This window comes from Babylonia areolata, chromosome 22 (assembly GCF_041734735.1).
Source record: "Babylonia areolata isolate BAREFJ2019XMU chromosome 22, ASM4173473v1, whole genome shotgun sequence".
Taxonomy (NCBI): Eukaryota; Metazoa; Mollusca; class Gastropoda; order Neogastropoda; family Buccinidae; genus Babylonia; species Babylonia areolata.
Window position 1 is genome coordinate 42,772,796 of NC_134897.1, and position 18,022 is coordinate 42,790,817.

At 42.0% G+C, this 18,022-nt stretch overlaps 1 protein-coding gene across 1 annotated transcript; it reads right to left on the reverse strand.

Moving 5' to 3' along the window:
* Nucleotides 1–3,856: 3,856 nt before the first annotated feature.
* LOC143297130 (pancreatic lipase-related protein 2-like) lies at nucleotides 3,857–16,094 on the reverse strand. Its single transcript, XM_076609305.1, has 7 exons — nucleotides 15,922–16,094; nucleotides 14,380–14,606; nucleotides 10,065–10,145; nucleotides 7,675–7,915; nucleotides 6,413–6,520; nucleotides 5,399–5,506; nucleotides 3,857–4,077 (listed from the first exon to the last, which is right to left on the reverse strand). The coding sequence occupies exons 1-7, from the start codon at nucleotides 15,977–15,979 to the stop codon at nucleotides 3,857–3,859; spliced, it is 1,044 nt and encodes a 347-aa protein (XP_076465420.1). The 5' UTR covers nucleotides 15,980–16,094.
* Nucleotides 16,095–18,022: the final 1,928 nt, after the last annotated feature.

Below are 18,022 nucleotides of genomic sequence, written 5' to 3' on the forward strand. Positions count from 1 at the left end.
CACCTGTGTGCAAGCTGATGAAGCGCTATGTATCTAAAGGGGGTGTGCTTTTATAGAAGCGAAAGTCACTGTATTTGTTTGCTGCTTAGTTGTGAGTCCAGTCGATTAATCGATGAAGGTGGATGAATAGTCACTAAATTGAATAATCATTGATCTATTTAGATAGAGACACCGCCAACCATTTGATATCTTCAACACATGCAAACCAAAAGGAAATTGGGGGACAGATATGTACGGTAAAAAAAAAAAGAGAAGCATTTGGTGATGCCGTGTGGCTTGAGGGTGATGGAGGCATCAGTTATATTACCAGTAAAAAGGAACTCCAAGTGTCCTGCAGACTTCAGCAACTGACGTTACAACTCGCTGCATAAAACACCTTGAACATCAAGATCTCTTCCGCTGAATCATTCCCTCCGGGGGGGTCATCTACTGCAGACGTTTCTTGTGACAGACGTTCTCTTCTCCCTGTGCAGACTTCAGCAACTGACGTCAGAACTTGCTGCATGACACACCTTGAATATCATGATATCATCCGCTGAAAGCTTCACTCCGTTTTGGGGGGATTTTTGTCGTTGTTTTGTTTTGTTTTGTCTGTTTCGTTGGGTTTTTTGTTTGTTTGTTTGTTTGTTTTTGTTTGTTTGTTTTGTTTTGTTTGTTGTTGTTTTTCTTTTGTTGTTTGTTTTTTTGTTGTTGTTTTTGACTCACTTGTGTAAACAAAGTGAGTCTATGTTTTAACCCGGTGTTCGGTTGTCTGTGTGTGTGTGTGTGTGTGTGTGTGTGTGTGTGTGTGTGTGTGTGTGTGTGTGTGTGTCCGTGGTAAACTTTAACATTGCCATTTTCTCTGCAAATACTTTGTCAGTTGACACCAAATTAGGCATACAAATAGGAAAAATTCAGTTCTTTCCAGTCATCTTGTTTAAAACAATATTGCACCTCTGGGATGGGCACAAAAAATAAAAAATGAAGCCTGATTATATGCAAACTGCATGTACTGTTATATTTATATTTTTTGTATTCTTTAAACTTGGCACTTTGATCTGATATTCGGACACAACAACAAGAGCAGTCATTATTTTCATTTTTTGTTCGAACAGGAACTTCTTTTGCTAAGCATGGAAGTTTTATTTATTTTGCAAACGTTTTGGTGCAGATAGTAAAAAAAGGGAAATTAATCTGTAATTAATGCTAGGGGACTTAATTTGCTTTAAACTGATCTTTCTCATCTTAAACATTACATTTTGAAATTATACTCAGTACATAAAAAGCTTGTGTATTTTACTCTGAGTGTACAGGGCTTTCACTATGTTCATTCGCCCAAGTGGTCTTTTTCGGAAAATACTAAAATCAATACGACGGGTGGACTAAATAGATCTGTTGGCTGAGCCCTGAAGGTCATGGGCAAAAATGAATGATTGAGTACACATATTTATACACATTCAAAGCGCGCGCTCATATTCTTGCGAACGCGAACGACGCCATTTTGTTTCAAGTTGTTGACCTGCCCGTTCAATCCTATATTCAATTGACATTACACGATAACATGTGATGGAAAGTTGGAGAAGGAGACCGTTAGATATTTATTCAGAGAAAGATTTCTGAACGCCTCATCAATTACTGGATTATGCCCCAAACTGCCATAAAAATATCCACAGAATCAGTCGGAATTCACAGTTAAAAATTGTACACCATGCGAGTTAATACCCTTGAAATGATGAAACAAAAACATTTCCAGTCTTGACTTTTCTCAAAATGAAGTCCTTTTCACTTCATACGACGTTTAGAAGTACTTGTACTTGGCTTTACATGTTCTTAGTTTAACAAAATGCTCAATTTTCATATCAACTTTAAAACTATACCGACCAGAAAAAACCAGACCGACGGGCGCAATAGCCGAGTGGTTAAAGCGTTGGACTGTCAATCTGAGGGTCCCGGGATCGAATCACGGTGACAGCGCCTGGTGGGTAAAGGGTGGAGATTTTTACGATCTCCCAGGTCGACATATGTGCAGACCTGCTAGTGCCTGAACCCCCTTCGTGTGTATATGCAAGCAGAAGATCAAATACGCACGTTAAAGATCCTGTAATCCATGTCAGCGTTCGGTGGGTTTTGGAAACAAGAACATACCCAGCATGCACATCCCCGAAAACTGAGTATGGCTGCCTACATGGCGGGGTAAAAACGGTCATACACGTAAAAGCCCACTCGTGTGCATACGAGTGAACGCAGAAGAAGAAGAAGAAACCAGGCCGTGAAGGTGTCTATACACCCCTCAAGGAAATATCAAAACAATCTGCTTTCTACTGTCATGTACTATGGTGCTTGAAGAACATTCTGGCCAGAAAGGGAATTGAGCAATAATTTTGAAATGACAGAGTAAGGCAAGGAAACGCAAGGCACGGGAAAACGTGATACGTGATACTAACACTGCGCCTGTCTTCGGTCAGAGAGCAAACTCTCTAATCCTCTCACACACACAGCGAGGTTCGCCCGCACACCACTCTCTTTGTCTATATCACTCTCTCTCTCTCTCTTCTCTCCTCTTCTCTTGAGTTGAAGAAAAGAATGTTCTGACTAACTCGGCCGACTGTCGTTTGACTTGGAGTCAGTAACTGGACCTGGAAGCAGAATGCACGTGGAATCGACTTTCCACCGTTGTCATCAAGCAGAAGCTGCATCACTGGATGACAGGCAGATTTGTTTGACTGACTGGCTTAATTACCTGTCGGAATTTAGTCTCTGTGTGTGTGTGTGTCAAGAGAGAGAAAGAGAGAGACCGAGACGGTAACAGAAGTCATCACGTGATTCACATGTATTTCAGTTTCTGCAGGTACCACTGCTGCCAGAGAGAGATGGACAATTAAAATAAAAGAAAAGAAAAAAAGAAGAGAGACAGACAGACAGACAGAGAAAGAGACAAATATACATATATATGCAACCGTGGTATATTATAAAGGGGTTACAAAAGAATAACTGAATTTTTGAATTTACAGGATTAAAAGAGAAAGGATAGAAAGTCCCTCTCACAAGCCAGGGGCAAATAGAGGCCAGTCACAAATAGGGTTTTTCTATTGTTTTATTTTACAATAGTTGTGGGAAGAAGAGCAGAAAAGATACGAAGATGAGAAGACAGTGCCTGTAGAAGACACAAACAACAAATGTCATAAGTACAACATGTCAGTAAGCACATGGCTAGTAAACACATCATATATTACAATGGAAAGACTACCACTTGGTTTGGAGTAGGCAACAACATAAGATAAATAATGCATATGTGTGAAGACCAAACACAGACATCAAATGATATGTCTAAGACACTTAAAACAGTGTAGATAAAGTGGTTAAAGCTAAACTGATTTAGTGAAAGTGCACTGACACTATAGATTATGTAAAGCTTATACTGTGTCAAAGTGACTCAAATGAATTGGTTACCATGTAGCACTATACTGGAGCAAGCCGTATAGGAGAGAGCATGATAGCTGAATTACAACTGACAGACTGTGATACACATCAGATGGTTTCAACCAATAATTTATATTAATCCAACACAAAATTGCAATCACCACAACAGAATACTACACACACATCAGTAGTACTGAGAACCAGTGTAGCAACATTGTAGTATGTACTAATATCAGCATATGAAATAATACATGCATAATATAAAAGATAAATAGAAAGGTTCGCTCGAAGGTTGTTCCATTGCAGAAGGAAAACTAGACACAGAAATCAGTGGTGCACTGGTGCACTACCCACACTGAACAGAGAAAGAAAAACAGATGCCACGTACATGCAGACCAGATTCTAGGGAATCTGTATACACACCAATCCAGGGCAGTATAACTATACACTCTGACAGTTAGGCATGAAACGGGTAGATGGCACCCGTTTGCAGCACAAAGAGACCAGCAGGGTAGCGGCTGGCGTGGTACCCCATCCTGTTGCACCCGTCGCTTCCGCACGTGCCACACGTCTGCCACCGACCCTGGGTACTGCAAGGGTAAGCGGTGAAGTGACTGCTGCTGCGGTTGATGCTGGCTGTGAAGTACTCGTATGCCTTATTGTGGCTGCAGAACAATTCTGCAATCAAAGGGGTGACTGTGATATCAGGGTGGTGTCCCCTCCCTGTCCCTACGTTGTTCTGATTCATCATCTTTGTTACATTCGGGTTTAATGATGACACTCATCTCAGGTGATATTGCGCGCATGATTGTGCGTGCGTGTATGTGTGTGTGCGTGCGTGTGTGTGTGTGTGCGTACGTGCGCGTGCGCACGTGTGTGTGTGTGTGCGTGCGCGTGCGTGTGTGTGTGTGTGTGTGTGTGTGTGTGTGTGTGTGTGTGTGTGTGTGTGTGTGTGTGTGTATGTACGTGTGTGTGTGTTTCCGTTACCCATTCTTTCATTTCCTGTCTTTTCACATGTGTTTCTCAGAATCGTTTATCACTGTCAAAGTCCCAAAGCTTTTTACGGCCATAAGGGCAGTGAATCTATATCCACTGTGTCCAGAAATACGCATAGGAAGGCACAAGCCAGTCCTCTCCTTTCTATGATCAATCTTCTCCAACATCAGTCGGATACCTATTGACATTTGAGTGGCGAGAAGTTCCTTCCCAAGGACACAACACAATTCCGAAACGGCCTCAAGAGCACTGGATCAGAAGTCCATCGTGGATTCTGCCACCATGACTCAAATTAACTCACTCAGTACGGCCAGTCCTCTCTTCTCCTCTACACAGACCCCTCGGATGTCCAGTGGGTGTCTGAATGACCCAACCTTTAGCTTCCGTCGTCAGAATTGTGGTATTCTTTGTCAACATTCACCTCTTCAGTATAAGAGCCTTCTGCTTGCAATATTTTGATGGTAATTGGGGTGAAACGCTGTTAACGTCGTCTCTTTCGCTGTTCGTATGGAGAGAGTTAAACAAGGATAAGCAACTGTTCAGTTTAGTTTTAAAACTATTTTTTCCAGTGCTTTTTCTAAATATAAGGCAGATTTATAACAACAAGACTGTTCCCATGGGGCTTCGGGAGACACATTTTGCTACAATTAGAAGTGTATGCATAGCAATAATGATGTTGAAATCAGTCTGAGACAATTAGCAATTATGATATTGATATTAGTTTCAGTCAATGTATCAGTGTTTCGTGAGGGAACTGTAAAACAAAACACGCTGCGCGAACATCTTCCTCACACATCTGAGTTGTTTGTCTTCAAGCACGTGTGTGTGTGTGTGTGTGTGTGTGTGTGTGTGTGTGTGTGTAACCGAACGAGACAGAGTAATCTTGCTAGACAAAATACCTTTTTTCAACTGCATATTCTTTGGCAATTGCGCTTTTCCCGTGTGTACCAGTAGCTTCATGAACACGTGAGTATTTGATACCTGAACAAAAACTGCAGCTCACCTCCCACGTTTATTAGAGACCAGATTCCAGTGCGAGTACATCCGGGCATCCTGGTGCCGCCATTGGGATAAAAGTCCACGTGACCCGTCCTCTCTTGAACTCCAAAACCTGATTGGATACACAAGAGAAGAAAGGTTTTATTCCTGAGATTGGTCAGATATTTCCTTAGTGTTTACTATTACCAGGTACGTGGGGTAAATTGGTGTGTACGATGTTACTGATTGGATATAGAAGAAATGAAAGGTTTTATTCCTGAGATTGGTCAGATATTTCCTTAGTTTTACTATTACCAGGTACGTGGGGTAAATTGATGTGTACGATGTTATAACTTTTACCCGCTTGTCAATTCCAAGTTCCAAGCTAATATTTCTGCACATGAGCAAGGCTACCATCTTCTTTCCTTGATAGAAAAAACAAAAACACGAATACCACTCTCCCCCTTCTCTCTCAGGAAGAATCCGACCAAACAGGTATTATGTGTCTGTAAGTGTGAGTAAGTCTGCGCGCGCGCGCGCGCGTGTGTGTGTGTGTGTGTGTGAAGATGTTATCAACATGCTTATTCTCTGTGCCAGAGATAAGCCAGTACCCGTCTTTTCAGAGTGAAGATGGCTTGGTACACAATGTTCTTTTCTACATCAGTAACAGAGGTTAGCAAAAATGTAAACGTTTGATCTGAAGTGAACGGCATGTGCGTGTGCGTGCATGCGTGTGTATGTGTGTGTGCGTATGAATGAGTGAGTGAGTGAATGCGTGTATGCATTCGTCTGTGCGTGCGTGCGTGCGTGTGTGTGTGTGTGTGTGTGTGTGTGTGTGTGTGAGAGGGAGAGAGAGAGAGAGAGAGAGAGAGGGGGGGGGTCAGGGAAGGGAAATAACTACAGTTAAGTACAGTATAGCACACTTTACACGAAGTGGTACGCCTTGGCACGGACGGAACTCAACGTTCTTTCACACACACACACACACACACCACACACACACACACACAAACGGCCCACATCGCCGATCTCCACTCACCTCCCCACTTGGCGTCAGTGTGGATGACATCAACAAAGATGGCGTCGCTGGGGTCCAGTTTGTGGGCAGCACTGTGTATCTCAAACAGCGGGGCAGCCGGGTCCAGTCCTGCACACAGAAAGACGATGGAACCTGGCACAGAAAGACGATGGAAGAAAGACTGAGGGTAGGCGCTATATAAGTATCCATATCAATCAAGCAATCAAAGAAACACGATGGAACCTAGCACAAACATGACTGAACCTAGCACAGAAACACAATGGAAGAAAGACGATGGAACCTGGCATAGAAACACGATGGAACCTGGCATAGAAACACGATGGAACCTAGCAAAGGAACACGATGGAACCTAGCACAGAAACACAATGGAACCTAGTACAGAATCATGATGGAACCTAGCATAGAAACACGATGGAACCTGGTACAGAATCATGATGGAACCTAGCATAGGAACACGATGGAACCTAGCATAGAAACACGATGGAACCTGGTACAGAATCATGATGGAACCTAGCATAGGAACACGATGGAACCTAGCACAGGAACATGATGGAACCTAAAACAGAATCATGATGGAACCTAGCATAGGAACACGATGGAACCTAGCACAGAAACACGATGGAACCTAGTACAGAATCATGATGGAACCTAGCATAGGAACACGATGGAACCTAGCACAGAATCATGATGGAACCTAGCACTGGAACATGATGGAACCTAAAACAGAATCATGATGGAACCTAGCACTGCTACACATCCATGATCACTCTGTGATCGTCTGGTATCGGGTGGTGGGGTAACAAAACAAAATGCTGCACTTCACGAAAGGGGCAGGAAGCAGGAACGCGATGGATTAGTACTTAGAATGGCACTGTGCCCATGATCACACACTGAACATCCCAGACCTCTTGTCGGGTGGTGGAGAAGTTGGAGTGGGGTATGGAGATAGACTGGACGTGAATAAAATGGCAGCCTACACTGGCAGACTATCTTTGATCGCACGAAGGTTGTTGCACTGGGGAAGGGAAGGCTAACGAAAACTATACACAGAAGTCAGTGCTACCTCACACTGGTGCACTGCCCACACTGAACATCTTGAGCCAGAGAGTGGGGTCAGTGGGTTGGGGGAAAGGCGGAGGGGAGAAGCGCTGGGGTGAACTCGGATAACAATGGCTCTTTACATGGCACAGTACCCATGATCACATACTCAGCATCCTCTGAAGGTATGAAGATGGTATCAACATTCACTTGAAAATACCTACCAGTGATGCGTCCAATTTTCTGGCTCACAAAGCCCAGATCAGGGCCGAACTTGGCCCCAGCGAACCCCGCCACTTGAGCCCCCAGGGAGTGGCCGATCAGGTGCCACCGGTCAGGCGCCGCCCCCAGGGTCCGGATCAGGGTAGCCAGCTGGGCTCCTACCACCCGAGTGTTGGCGACGGCCTGCGGATAGTTTGGTGCCCGGGCCCCGCGGGACCAGTCCACAGCGATCACGTTGGGTACCTGACATGGAGATGGTATCGAACGTTCTGATCATACTTTCAGTATTTTGTTTTTAATAGTGGGATGGCTGTGGTCATGATAGAAATTTAATGGTAAATGGGATATGTAACGGCTACCAGGAACGTAACTATACACAAACAGGTGAAAATGGAAGCAGTGTCAATGATTACTTTATTTTGTCAAATAATAACTTTTATGAACTTTTTTTGTGATGTACATAGATTGTGTGTTGCTGATGGAAATGAATTTGATCACTTTACTCTTGAGTGCCGTATTTCTTTTTCAGATGTTAACGTATTCAAAAGGAACAAATGCAATACCATGATAGAAAAAAAATATTGTAGAATGATCAGTATAGTCAAGAATTTCATGGTAAATTGAGTGAGATTTAAATAAATGATAATTGAAAATGGCTTTGGATCTCACTGATGTGAACGTAAAAAAAGCTTTAGAATTTTTCAATGAGTATATTTGAGAATATGCAACTTGTATGGAGAAAACTATTAGCGTGAAACATAGGAAACAAAAAGATGGATGGTTCGATTAGGACAGTATATATTATAGGAAAAAGGTTCGCAGGATACTGAGACGCTAACATCTAAAAAGTCAATGCAACATTTCTAGAACTGAAGAAAGCATTTGACTTCCTTGACCATTGGATACTTCTTGAAAAGCCACGCATATATCAGCTTAGCTCCAATTCTGTTAAGTTCTTGGAGTTAAATTAAAAACAAAGAATACAGAATGCATTAATGAACAGGTCTTTATCGAAATAATGTGAATTAAGGGATTATTTATAAAAAAAATAATAAAAAGGGCATTCCCAACGCATAGTTCTCGGCCCGCTATTATTCAACCATCATATTCATGATCTTACATTATCATTCGTCATATTCGTAGATGGCTCCTCTCTTTGTACTGCTGGAGTAAAGTTAGAGCATGTTAGTGACAGAATGCAAACAAACCTTGCTGAAGAGCCCGACTGGTGTTCAGGAAAGAATATGATCCTCAAACCAGAAGAAGAAAATAGTCTGATAGCAGCCACTCTACAAAAGCAACAGCGTGGCTTAGATTCCCCTCACTTAATCACTTAACAGCTAAGCTAAAGCTATTAAACAAGTTGCAGAACGTCGACATCTTGGTGTCAGATCGGCAACCAGCTTTAACAGAAAGCACACAATCACATGTAACTTTTCTCTCCAAGGCCGGTTGGAAAAAACAGAAGAAGAAGAAGAAGGAGAAATTGTATTTGTTATCTTGTTTAACTCTTTCCATACGAATGGCGAAAGAGTCGACGTTAACAGCGTTTCACCCCAATTACCATCATCAAAATATTGCAAGCGGAAGGCTCTTATACTGAAGACGTGAATGTTGACAAAGAATACCACAATTCTGACGACGGAAGCTAAAGGTTGGGTCATTCAGACACCCACTGGACATCCGAGGGGTCTGTGTAGAGGAGAAGAGAGGACTGGCCGTACTGAGTGAGTTAAAACATGTTACCAGTCTAGAGGTTTCCTACTTATTTCTCCATTCGCACATCGTGTCTAGAATCAATTACGTTTCAAACAACCGCAGGAAAGTGCACATAAAAGAACTAAATTCTGTACATTGGGATACTCTAAAGCATCTCGACCGTGTTTTACAAAATACGCAGTCATCAATATTAAGTGCCAGGTCCCCTTCCTTTTACTAAGCATCCACAATACAATAAGTGTGTACTCATGCATAAAATCATATATGACAAATGTCCTCCTTATCTAGACCAAGCCGATACCCAGTCCCAAGCTCTTTCATTGTATTTATTTGTCATCTGTATTTAATTTGCACGTCTCTCTCTCTCTCTCTCTCTCTCTCTCTCTCTCTCTCTCACTCACTCTCTCTCTCTTTCTCTCTCTCTCTCTCTCTCTCTCTCTCTCTCTCTCTCTTTGTGTGTGTGTGTGTGTGTGTGTGTGTGTGTGTGTGTGTGTGTGTGTGTGTGTGTGTGTGTTTAAACAAAGGCATGTAAGTCGGCCAATCTCCACCGTTGGATAGATTCCTTCCTTCCTTCCTTCATCCATTCATTTCTTCCTTCCTTCCTTCATCCATTCATTTCTTCCTTCCTTCCTTCATCCATTCATTTCTTCCTTCCACAGTGTTCAGTACCAACCACACTCAGCAGCTGGCTGACCATAGTCCGGACCCAATCTACTCTGGCAGAATGTATGAATCCATGTATCACCACAGCCACCTGTCAGCAAAGCACTCATGTATCACCATAGGCATTTGGCTTACACGCATTTATCACTTTGACACAGAAGAACACACATGCATCACTATAGGCATTTGGCAGATACACACATTTATCACTTTGACACAGAAGAACACACATGCATCACTAGAGGCGCCTTGGCAGTCACTTTCGGTTATCATTCTGACACAGAAACACGCGTTTCACAATAGGCACTTGACAGATACTCACGGATATCACTTTTACACAAACACGCATGTATCTCCACAGTTATTTAACTGCTAAAACAAAACCTTCACCTTGACAGCAAAACACACATGTATCCCTGTTTATTTCACTGATTAGCAAACAAACAATCAAACAAACGATATATATATATATATATATATATATATATATATCTGACAAAGAAACAAACACTCTCGTTTCTTGACAAATGAATACATATATTAGTTGGAAATGGAAATATATACATCCCTATGAAAAGAAAACACAGGCCACTACAAATGCATCTATCACTATAACACAGGAATATACAAACATCAATTTGACAGAGAAACACGGACACCACTATGGCATAATTTCATGTAAGCAGGAAGCTTGAGACAGTATAGACCGTGCTGGAAAGAGAGATGAGTGCATTACCAAGTTCAAGTGAGTCAATTGTGAGAAAAAAAAATCCAATTGTGAGAGAAGAAAAAAAAATTGTTTACTGTGAACATTGATTAGGATTGTCTGTTTGAGTCATCCAGTTATGAATGCTCAGGAAGGAATGGGATATTTCATGGAAGAGAAATGAAAAAAAATTCAGAAGTGTCACTTTTCTGAACTTGAGTGTGACCAGCGTAGGAATGATGAGTAACATTGCGGTGGTTGTTATTTTCAGCAAGTGTAAAGTGTGAAGAGCACGGGACCAAAAACAGATCCTTGTGCAACTCTGTGTCAGTGGCGATTGTCAGCTGTAACAGACTGGAATCAGTGAGATACGATTAGAACTGAGAGCGATGCAACACCGAATGTACAAGACGGGAAGAAGGATCAAAATGTCTATTGTGTCAAAAGCGGCTGACAAGTTGAGAACAGTGAAAAATGGTGATTTTTTTCCCTGAGTCGGACGTTAACAACGGCTTATTTGGGATGTGAAAGAGATATATTTTGGTGTTGCGGTCAGCATGGCAGGTAGACTGAAAGCGGTGGAGGAGATCGTTGAGGCAAAGCTGCTCAAGCTGGATCGGGTAGCTTTTCTAGAAGAACAAAGAAAGAGGGTTCGATAGTCTTACAAAATGTTTGAGTCAAGGTTGGGTTTCTTCAGAAGAGGCAAGACAATTGCAGTTTTGACGACTAATGGAAATGTTCAAGTAAGAAGAAATGTGTTAATAATGTTCGTGATTCGGGGGGAAGTTGTGGAACACACCAGGAAAAGTCGGGGGTTGGTATGAGATCGAGCTCACAGGATTTTGGGCCTGTTGTTATTTCTTTCAGGATGTAAAGGATTTCGATCAAGGGACTAAAGGAAAGGAGAGATGTACCGTTGGACTGAGAACCAGGAGTAGGCAGGAAAGGTATTTCATCCAAGATGAATGTTGTGAATATCCTGTACTTTGTGAAAAGGGCTTTTCAGTCTTAAAAGCAATGGCAACCAAAGGAATTGAACAACGCCACCTCTTCCTGCTATACCAATCACTCGTCCTCAGCGTGATCGACTACGGACTTGGGCTTACAACACCGTCTCAAAGCAACCTCCTAAAATTAGAAAGAGTACAAAATGAAGCTATGAGGCTGATCCTTGGAACAACAAAAGACACGCCCACAGAAACCATGCGATACCTGCTTGACCTTCCTTCAGTACAGGCCAGAAACAAGTTAGAACAGGTCAAGACCTACTTCAAAGCATTAGAAAACCCTCAAAACCCACTGCATGACGCAGTCAAAGAACCAAAAGGCAGCCGTCTAGGACGAGGAAGATCATGGATGGGACAAGCAGAAGACACAATCCAGCTAGTATGCCGACTACAAGACCTGAAAGAAACAAAAGAATGGGAGAAAAACCCCAAAAACCTCAACCATCTATTCAACACAGTCATTTCACCTACTCTAGGAAGACATTGTCGGGAATGGCCAGAGGGCAAAACAGATGCGGAAGTGAAGCTACTCATAGAAGAAAACAGTAAAGAAGAGGACATCATCATATACACAGATGGCTCAGTCACCAAAGACCAGTCTGGTTGGGGATTCACTGCGAAACAAAATGGAAAAACAATTTGGGAAGAGAATGCTGCCTACAAAGTCACAACCTCCAGCCTAACGATGGAAGTTGAAGCTGCGACACATGCCCTCCAGTGGCTATCGTCCATCCATACGCCCGGAAACCAACATGCCATGATTCTAACCGACTCAATGAACCTCATACAGAAAATTGAAAACGGAATGGGAAGCCCAGAGTGGCATAAGGCAATGCGCAACTTTCAGATTAAAAAACTCACATGGTCATACTGCCCGGGACATGCAGGTGTTAAGGGAAATGAGCGAGCTGACAGACTTGCTGGTAACGCAACACCAACGAGCGGCCTACATCTAGGAAAATCGGAAATTCTCAGAAAAGTCAAAGAATACCAAAAAGAACAGGTACAAGGCCATCACACCATCGATCGCCTCAAAGAAATAAAAGCAGAGAGAGGGAGCGGCCGAAAGTCTAACATGAAAGGTAGAGCACGATGCTTTGCAAATCAAACAAATATCGGCATCATTTCCAAACCAACATTGCGCAAATTTCTTCAAAACGGAACAGAGTCTCTGTGGGCCTTTCCAAATACAATAGACTGAGCAACACACTAGACGCCACGTTCTTGGCATCAGAGATCTTTTCCCATCCCTCTTGGCAGCCTCTGTGCGTGTGCGTGTGTGGATGTGTGTGTTTGTGTGGATGTGTGGGTCTGTGTTTTTGAGTGCGTTTGTGAATGCGCGAGAGTGTAAGTGTACACAAGTGTCAGGAGAGATCTGTGTACGGGTGTGTGTATATATATATATATATATATATATATATATATATATATATATCTTTGTATATATGTGTGGGGGTTGGGGGTGGGAGATATGGGCGTATATGTGTGTGCTTGTACAAGTAAGTGTTCATCTCTGTGAGTGTGTGTTTGCGTGCGTGTGTGTGTGTGTGTGTGTGTGTGTGTGTGTGTGTGTGCCGTGGAAGCTGCGATACGTAGGCTAGAAATGAGTGTGTGGAGGAGGGGGTTGGAGGAGGTGCAAGGTAATGTGTGTGTGTGTGTGTGTGTGTGTTGGAGCTCATGTACGTTTATATGTATTTGACTGTACTTTCATATCTGTGAAACTGCATGTTTGGTGCATTTCTGTTATGCATGTGTGGGTGTATGTGTGAATGTGTGTCGTCATATTTTACATTCATTCGCTTAATTATCACCATTGTTGTCTTATTTATTTATTTATTTATTTTTTATTATTATCATTTTATTAGTATTACTATTATTATTACTACTACCTTTTTCTGTATTATAATTATTATTTATTTATTTATTTATTTATTTATTTATGTAAGCTTATCTATTATTTATTCCCCCCCCCCCCCTTTTTTTTTTTTTTTTTTTTTTTTTTTTTTTTTTTTTTTTCTCAAGGCCTGACTAAGCGCGTTGGGTTACGCTGCTGGTCAGGCATCTGCTTGGCAGATGTGGTGTAGCGTATATGGTTTGTCCGAGCGCAGTGACGCCTCCTTGAGCAACTGAAACTGAAACTGAAACTGTGAAAAAACCCAGAAAGAAATGAGGAGAATGAGGTAAAGAAAGAAATGAGGAGAATGAGGTAAAGAAAGAAATGAGGATAACTACGACAGAGAAATATAGACACCATTGCGGCACAGAAACAGACGCCACCACGGCAGACACAAACACCACTATAACGGAGAATAAGAAAACACAGACACAGCTATGACACAGAAACTCAGACACTGCAAAAATAGAGAAAAACACAGACATCTCTATGACAGAGAAACACAGACATCGCTATGACAGAGAGAGAAACACAGACATCGCTATGACAGACAAACACAGACATCGCTATGACAGAGAAACACAGACATCGCTATGACAGAGAGAGAAACACAGACATCGCTATGACAGAGAAACACAGACATTGCTATGACAGAGAAACACAGACGCTACCATGACAGAGAAACACAGACATCACCATGACAGAAAAACATAGGTACCTGTCCATCAAAGTCGAAGTCCGTAAGCCTGTTCCTGGAATCGTCCAGAGCATGTAACACCTGAGGGGTGGATCGGTGGGAGGAGGTGTACAGCTCAAACCGGATCCCTTGCTGCTGGGGGGATTGGGGAAGTAGCAAGTTAGTCTCGAGCTGTCTGCTGTAGCACTGAAAATCCCTGTACATTTCCGGGAAACATCGCCGGTTGTCCTCCCGTCTCCACCACCAAGCTGTATAAACAGAAGTTGGGTTGGGAGAGAGATTTTCCGAAGAGAATAAGATCTATATCTTCTTATACACGTAAAATATTCTGACAAATTCCGACGTGAATAAAACCCCACCTTTTGCTAAAAGGTCTGCCTGAACCACCTATGCCTGTATGGGAACTTCAAAGAGCGCAATTTGCTATCGATCATACTGATCTGACCAAAAATGACAACATAAATTTACTTACATTGCATGTACGAATTCATTTGGAAGACAAATATCCTGATCATCTAAAATATTTACAGACGGCTCTGTTCTAAATAACTGAGCTGGTGCTGCTTTCGTTATTCCAGATCTTAAGTTTCAAAGCTCATTTCATCTGGGAGAGAATAAGTCCATCTTCACAGCTGAACTCTAGAGCATTTCTAATGGCGTTAAATTTTTATGATATCCTTTCCGAAAACTACATTTCAGATTATATTTTGTGTTGATTCTTAAATAGTTCTTTACGCCATTAAACTTTTCAAAGAAACAGTCAGGTATGAAATCATTATTGAAATCAACCATTTGATTCACCAACTCTTACCAAGTGGCTCTCACATAATCTTTTCCTGGATTCCTTCTCATTGCGGTTTTTACAGTAATGAAAAAGGTGACATTTGACCCAAAATGGAGCTACAAGTTCCATGAAGGAGTTAGAATTAAATATTCCACTATCACTACTGGAATGTTACACCATGGTAGAAAAATTTCACTGGTCAAAATTTCAGCTTGAAGAAAAAAATATCGGTAATTCGGAGGAAATGTATGGCTTTATGGGAAAACAATACCAAAACGATTTTCATAAGAGCAACTTATTTCTTTGATCTGCAGATGGAAAATGAATTGTTTTAAGACCAAGTATGTAGGTAATGTTTCTTGTACCTGTGGTGCTCACATAACAGCCGATCATATACTAACTTGCCATATGTTAAAGTCTCACATCCCTGACCTGAAATCATCTTCAGTGTTGACAATCATCAGCAGTCCATTGCTAATGTATGACTTTTTCAAAACACAAAAGACATCAGTAATGTGCCTCTGTGTTCAGAAGGTGTAACCAAGGTGGAGAAAGAGAGACAGACATATATTCGCAAACTTTCTCAATACATGACACTGTAAAAAAAAAGAACCTCACACACTGCAACAACTGACACCCCCCCACCCAAAAAAAAAAGAAAAGAAAAAAAAAGAACCCCCCTCCCCCCTAAAAAAAAAGCCAAAAAGCCAAACAACTCATAGTCACAGGTATACCCACTTTCCAACAAACACCAGACGAAGACATTTCCCATTGCTCACCTGAACACAGGGGCAGAGGGAGAGCAAGAAGGAACACAATGCGAACTATGGCAGCCATTCCTGGATGAACTGAAAAAACAAAAAAAACTTCAGGCCACCTCTTCTCACAACCAAACAACCCGCACTTTGAAAGCAACAAAGGAGACGCCAAGGTAAGAAGCGATAACCTATTTCTTTCAGGATTTCCTCACCGTGGCTAGTGATGACAGTGTGCGTGTCATAACAAAACTAAGCAGATGTGTTTGTAGGGAGTGTCGTGTCTAACATTGTAAGGTGTTATCAATGCTATAACAGAGAGAGAGAGAGAGAGAGAGAGAGAGAGAGAGAGAGAGAGAGAGAGAGAGAGAGAGTCAGAGAGAGACAAAGAGAGAGAGAGAGAAAGAGAGACAGAGAGTCAGAGAGAGAGAGAGAGAGAGAAACGCAGGCTGGGAATCACAAAAGCAGATCCAGCACTGCTATGCTCCAGAATCGAGCCATCAGAGTAAACTTTTAAATGATAACCATAATTTTCTTCTAATTCAGTTCTGACAGATGTTGCTATTATATGTGGACATTTTCCTTTTGTTGTTTCGGAAGCAGATATTTTGACGTTTGATTTTGTTAACTCCTAGGGAGGAACACGTGACACCAGTACACGAGGTTGTATCATGTAAATCAGAGCATGAGGAATGTAAGATATCTGACACATAAAATTATGTTTGTAGATTTAAATTATTTTGCGCATTTTTTTGTGTTGGGGAGGGGGGAATCAATAAGCAGATTTATCTATTGTGCAGAACTTAATTTTCTGATTTCATCGAGTCGTATCATACCCAGAAGCTTATAGGAATCGGAGGTGATGAAACAGCTGGATGTGGGACAGGGTGTGGTGAAGGCAGAATGTCCTCAGAATGGACATCAACAATTCATAATTTGTGAACCAGAAAGAGAGAGACACACAAAGAAAGAGAGTGAGATGGGGGAGTGAGAAGGGAGTGTGTGTGTGTGTGTGTGTGCGAGAGAGAGAAAGATAGATAGATAGATAGATAGATAGATAGAGAGAGAGAGAGAGAGAGACAGAGAGAGAGAGAGAGAGAGAGAGAGAAAGACAAAGACGCAGATAGATAAACATATAGACAAATAGAGAGAGAGAGAGAGAGAGAGAGAGAGAGAGAGAGAGAGAGAGAGGAAGACAAAGACGCAGATAGATAAACATATAGACAAATAGAGAGAGAGAGAGAGAGAGAGAGAGAGAGAGAGAGAGAGGAGGGGAGGGGAAGAGCTTCCCATTCTTCCTTCCTCTCTTCCTGGCTGCCTTCCTTCCTTTCTGGTCTTTTCTTTTTTCCTCCCATCCCGCCATCCATCTTTTCCTCTTTCTTTTCTTCACTTTTTCTTACCTTCCTTCCTTCCCTTCTCATGTCTTTTATTCATTCCTTTCAGTGTTCCTTCCGTTTTCCCTATCTTCCTTCCTTCCTTCCTTTCTTCTCTCCACATTTCCTTCTTGTAGTTTTGCCTTACTGTTTTTCATCCTTCCTTCCACCAGCCTTTCCGATCTTGCTGCCTTCCTCTCTTTCTTCCTTCTGTCTTTCCTTCTTCCTTTCTTCATTCATTCTTAGCTCCATCCTTCTCTTCCTTCCTGTTTACCTGCCTCACTGCCTTCCTACTTTTCTGTCATCCTTCCTCCTTTCCTTCCTTTCTTCTTTCCTCCTTTCCGTCCTTCCTTCCTTTCTTTTTTTCTTTATTTCTTTCCTCCTTTTCTTCCTTTCTTCTTTCCTCTCTTCCTTCCTTCCTTTCTTCTTTCCTCCTTTCCGTCCTTCCTTCCTTTTTTCTTTCCTGCTTTCCTTCCTTCCTCTTTCCGCCTCCTGTCCTTCCTTTTTTCTTTCCTTCTTTCCTTCCTTCTTTTCTTCTTTCCTCCATCCCTCCTTTCTTCTTTCTTTTTTGATTCCTTTTTTCTTTCCTCCTTTCCTTCCTTCTTCTTTCCTGTCTTCCTTTCTTCACTCAAAAGCTGACTGACCGGTCCATGTGTCTTTCTATCCTTCCTTTCTCCCCTCTTTCCTTCTTTTCTTCTTCCCTTCTCCTGTCTGTCTTTCCTTCATTCTTTGTGTGTGTGTGTGTGTGTGTG

Excerpts from the sequence above, each read along its gene's own strand:
- LOC143297130 (XM_076609305.1), bottom strand. The coding sequence starts at position 15,979 with ATGGCTGCCATAGTTCGCATTGTGTTCCTTCTTGCTCTCCCTCTGCCC. Across the intron at positions 7,916-10,064 it reads TCAGCCAGCTGCTGAGTGTG|GTACCCAACGTGATCGCTGT; the intron begins GTTGGTACTGAA and ends TCTCCATGTCAG. Across the intron at positions 5,507-6,412 it reads CACTGACGCCAAGTGGGGAG|GTTTTGGAGTTCAAGAGAGG; the intron begins GTGAGTGGAGAT and ends GTATCCAATCAG.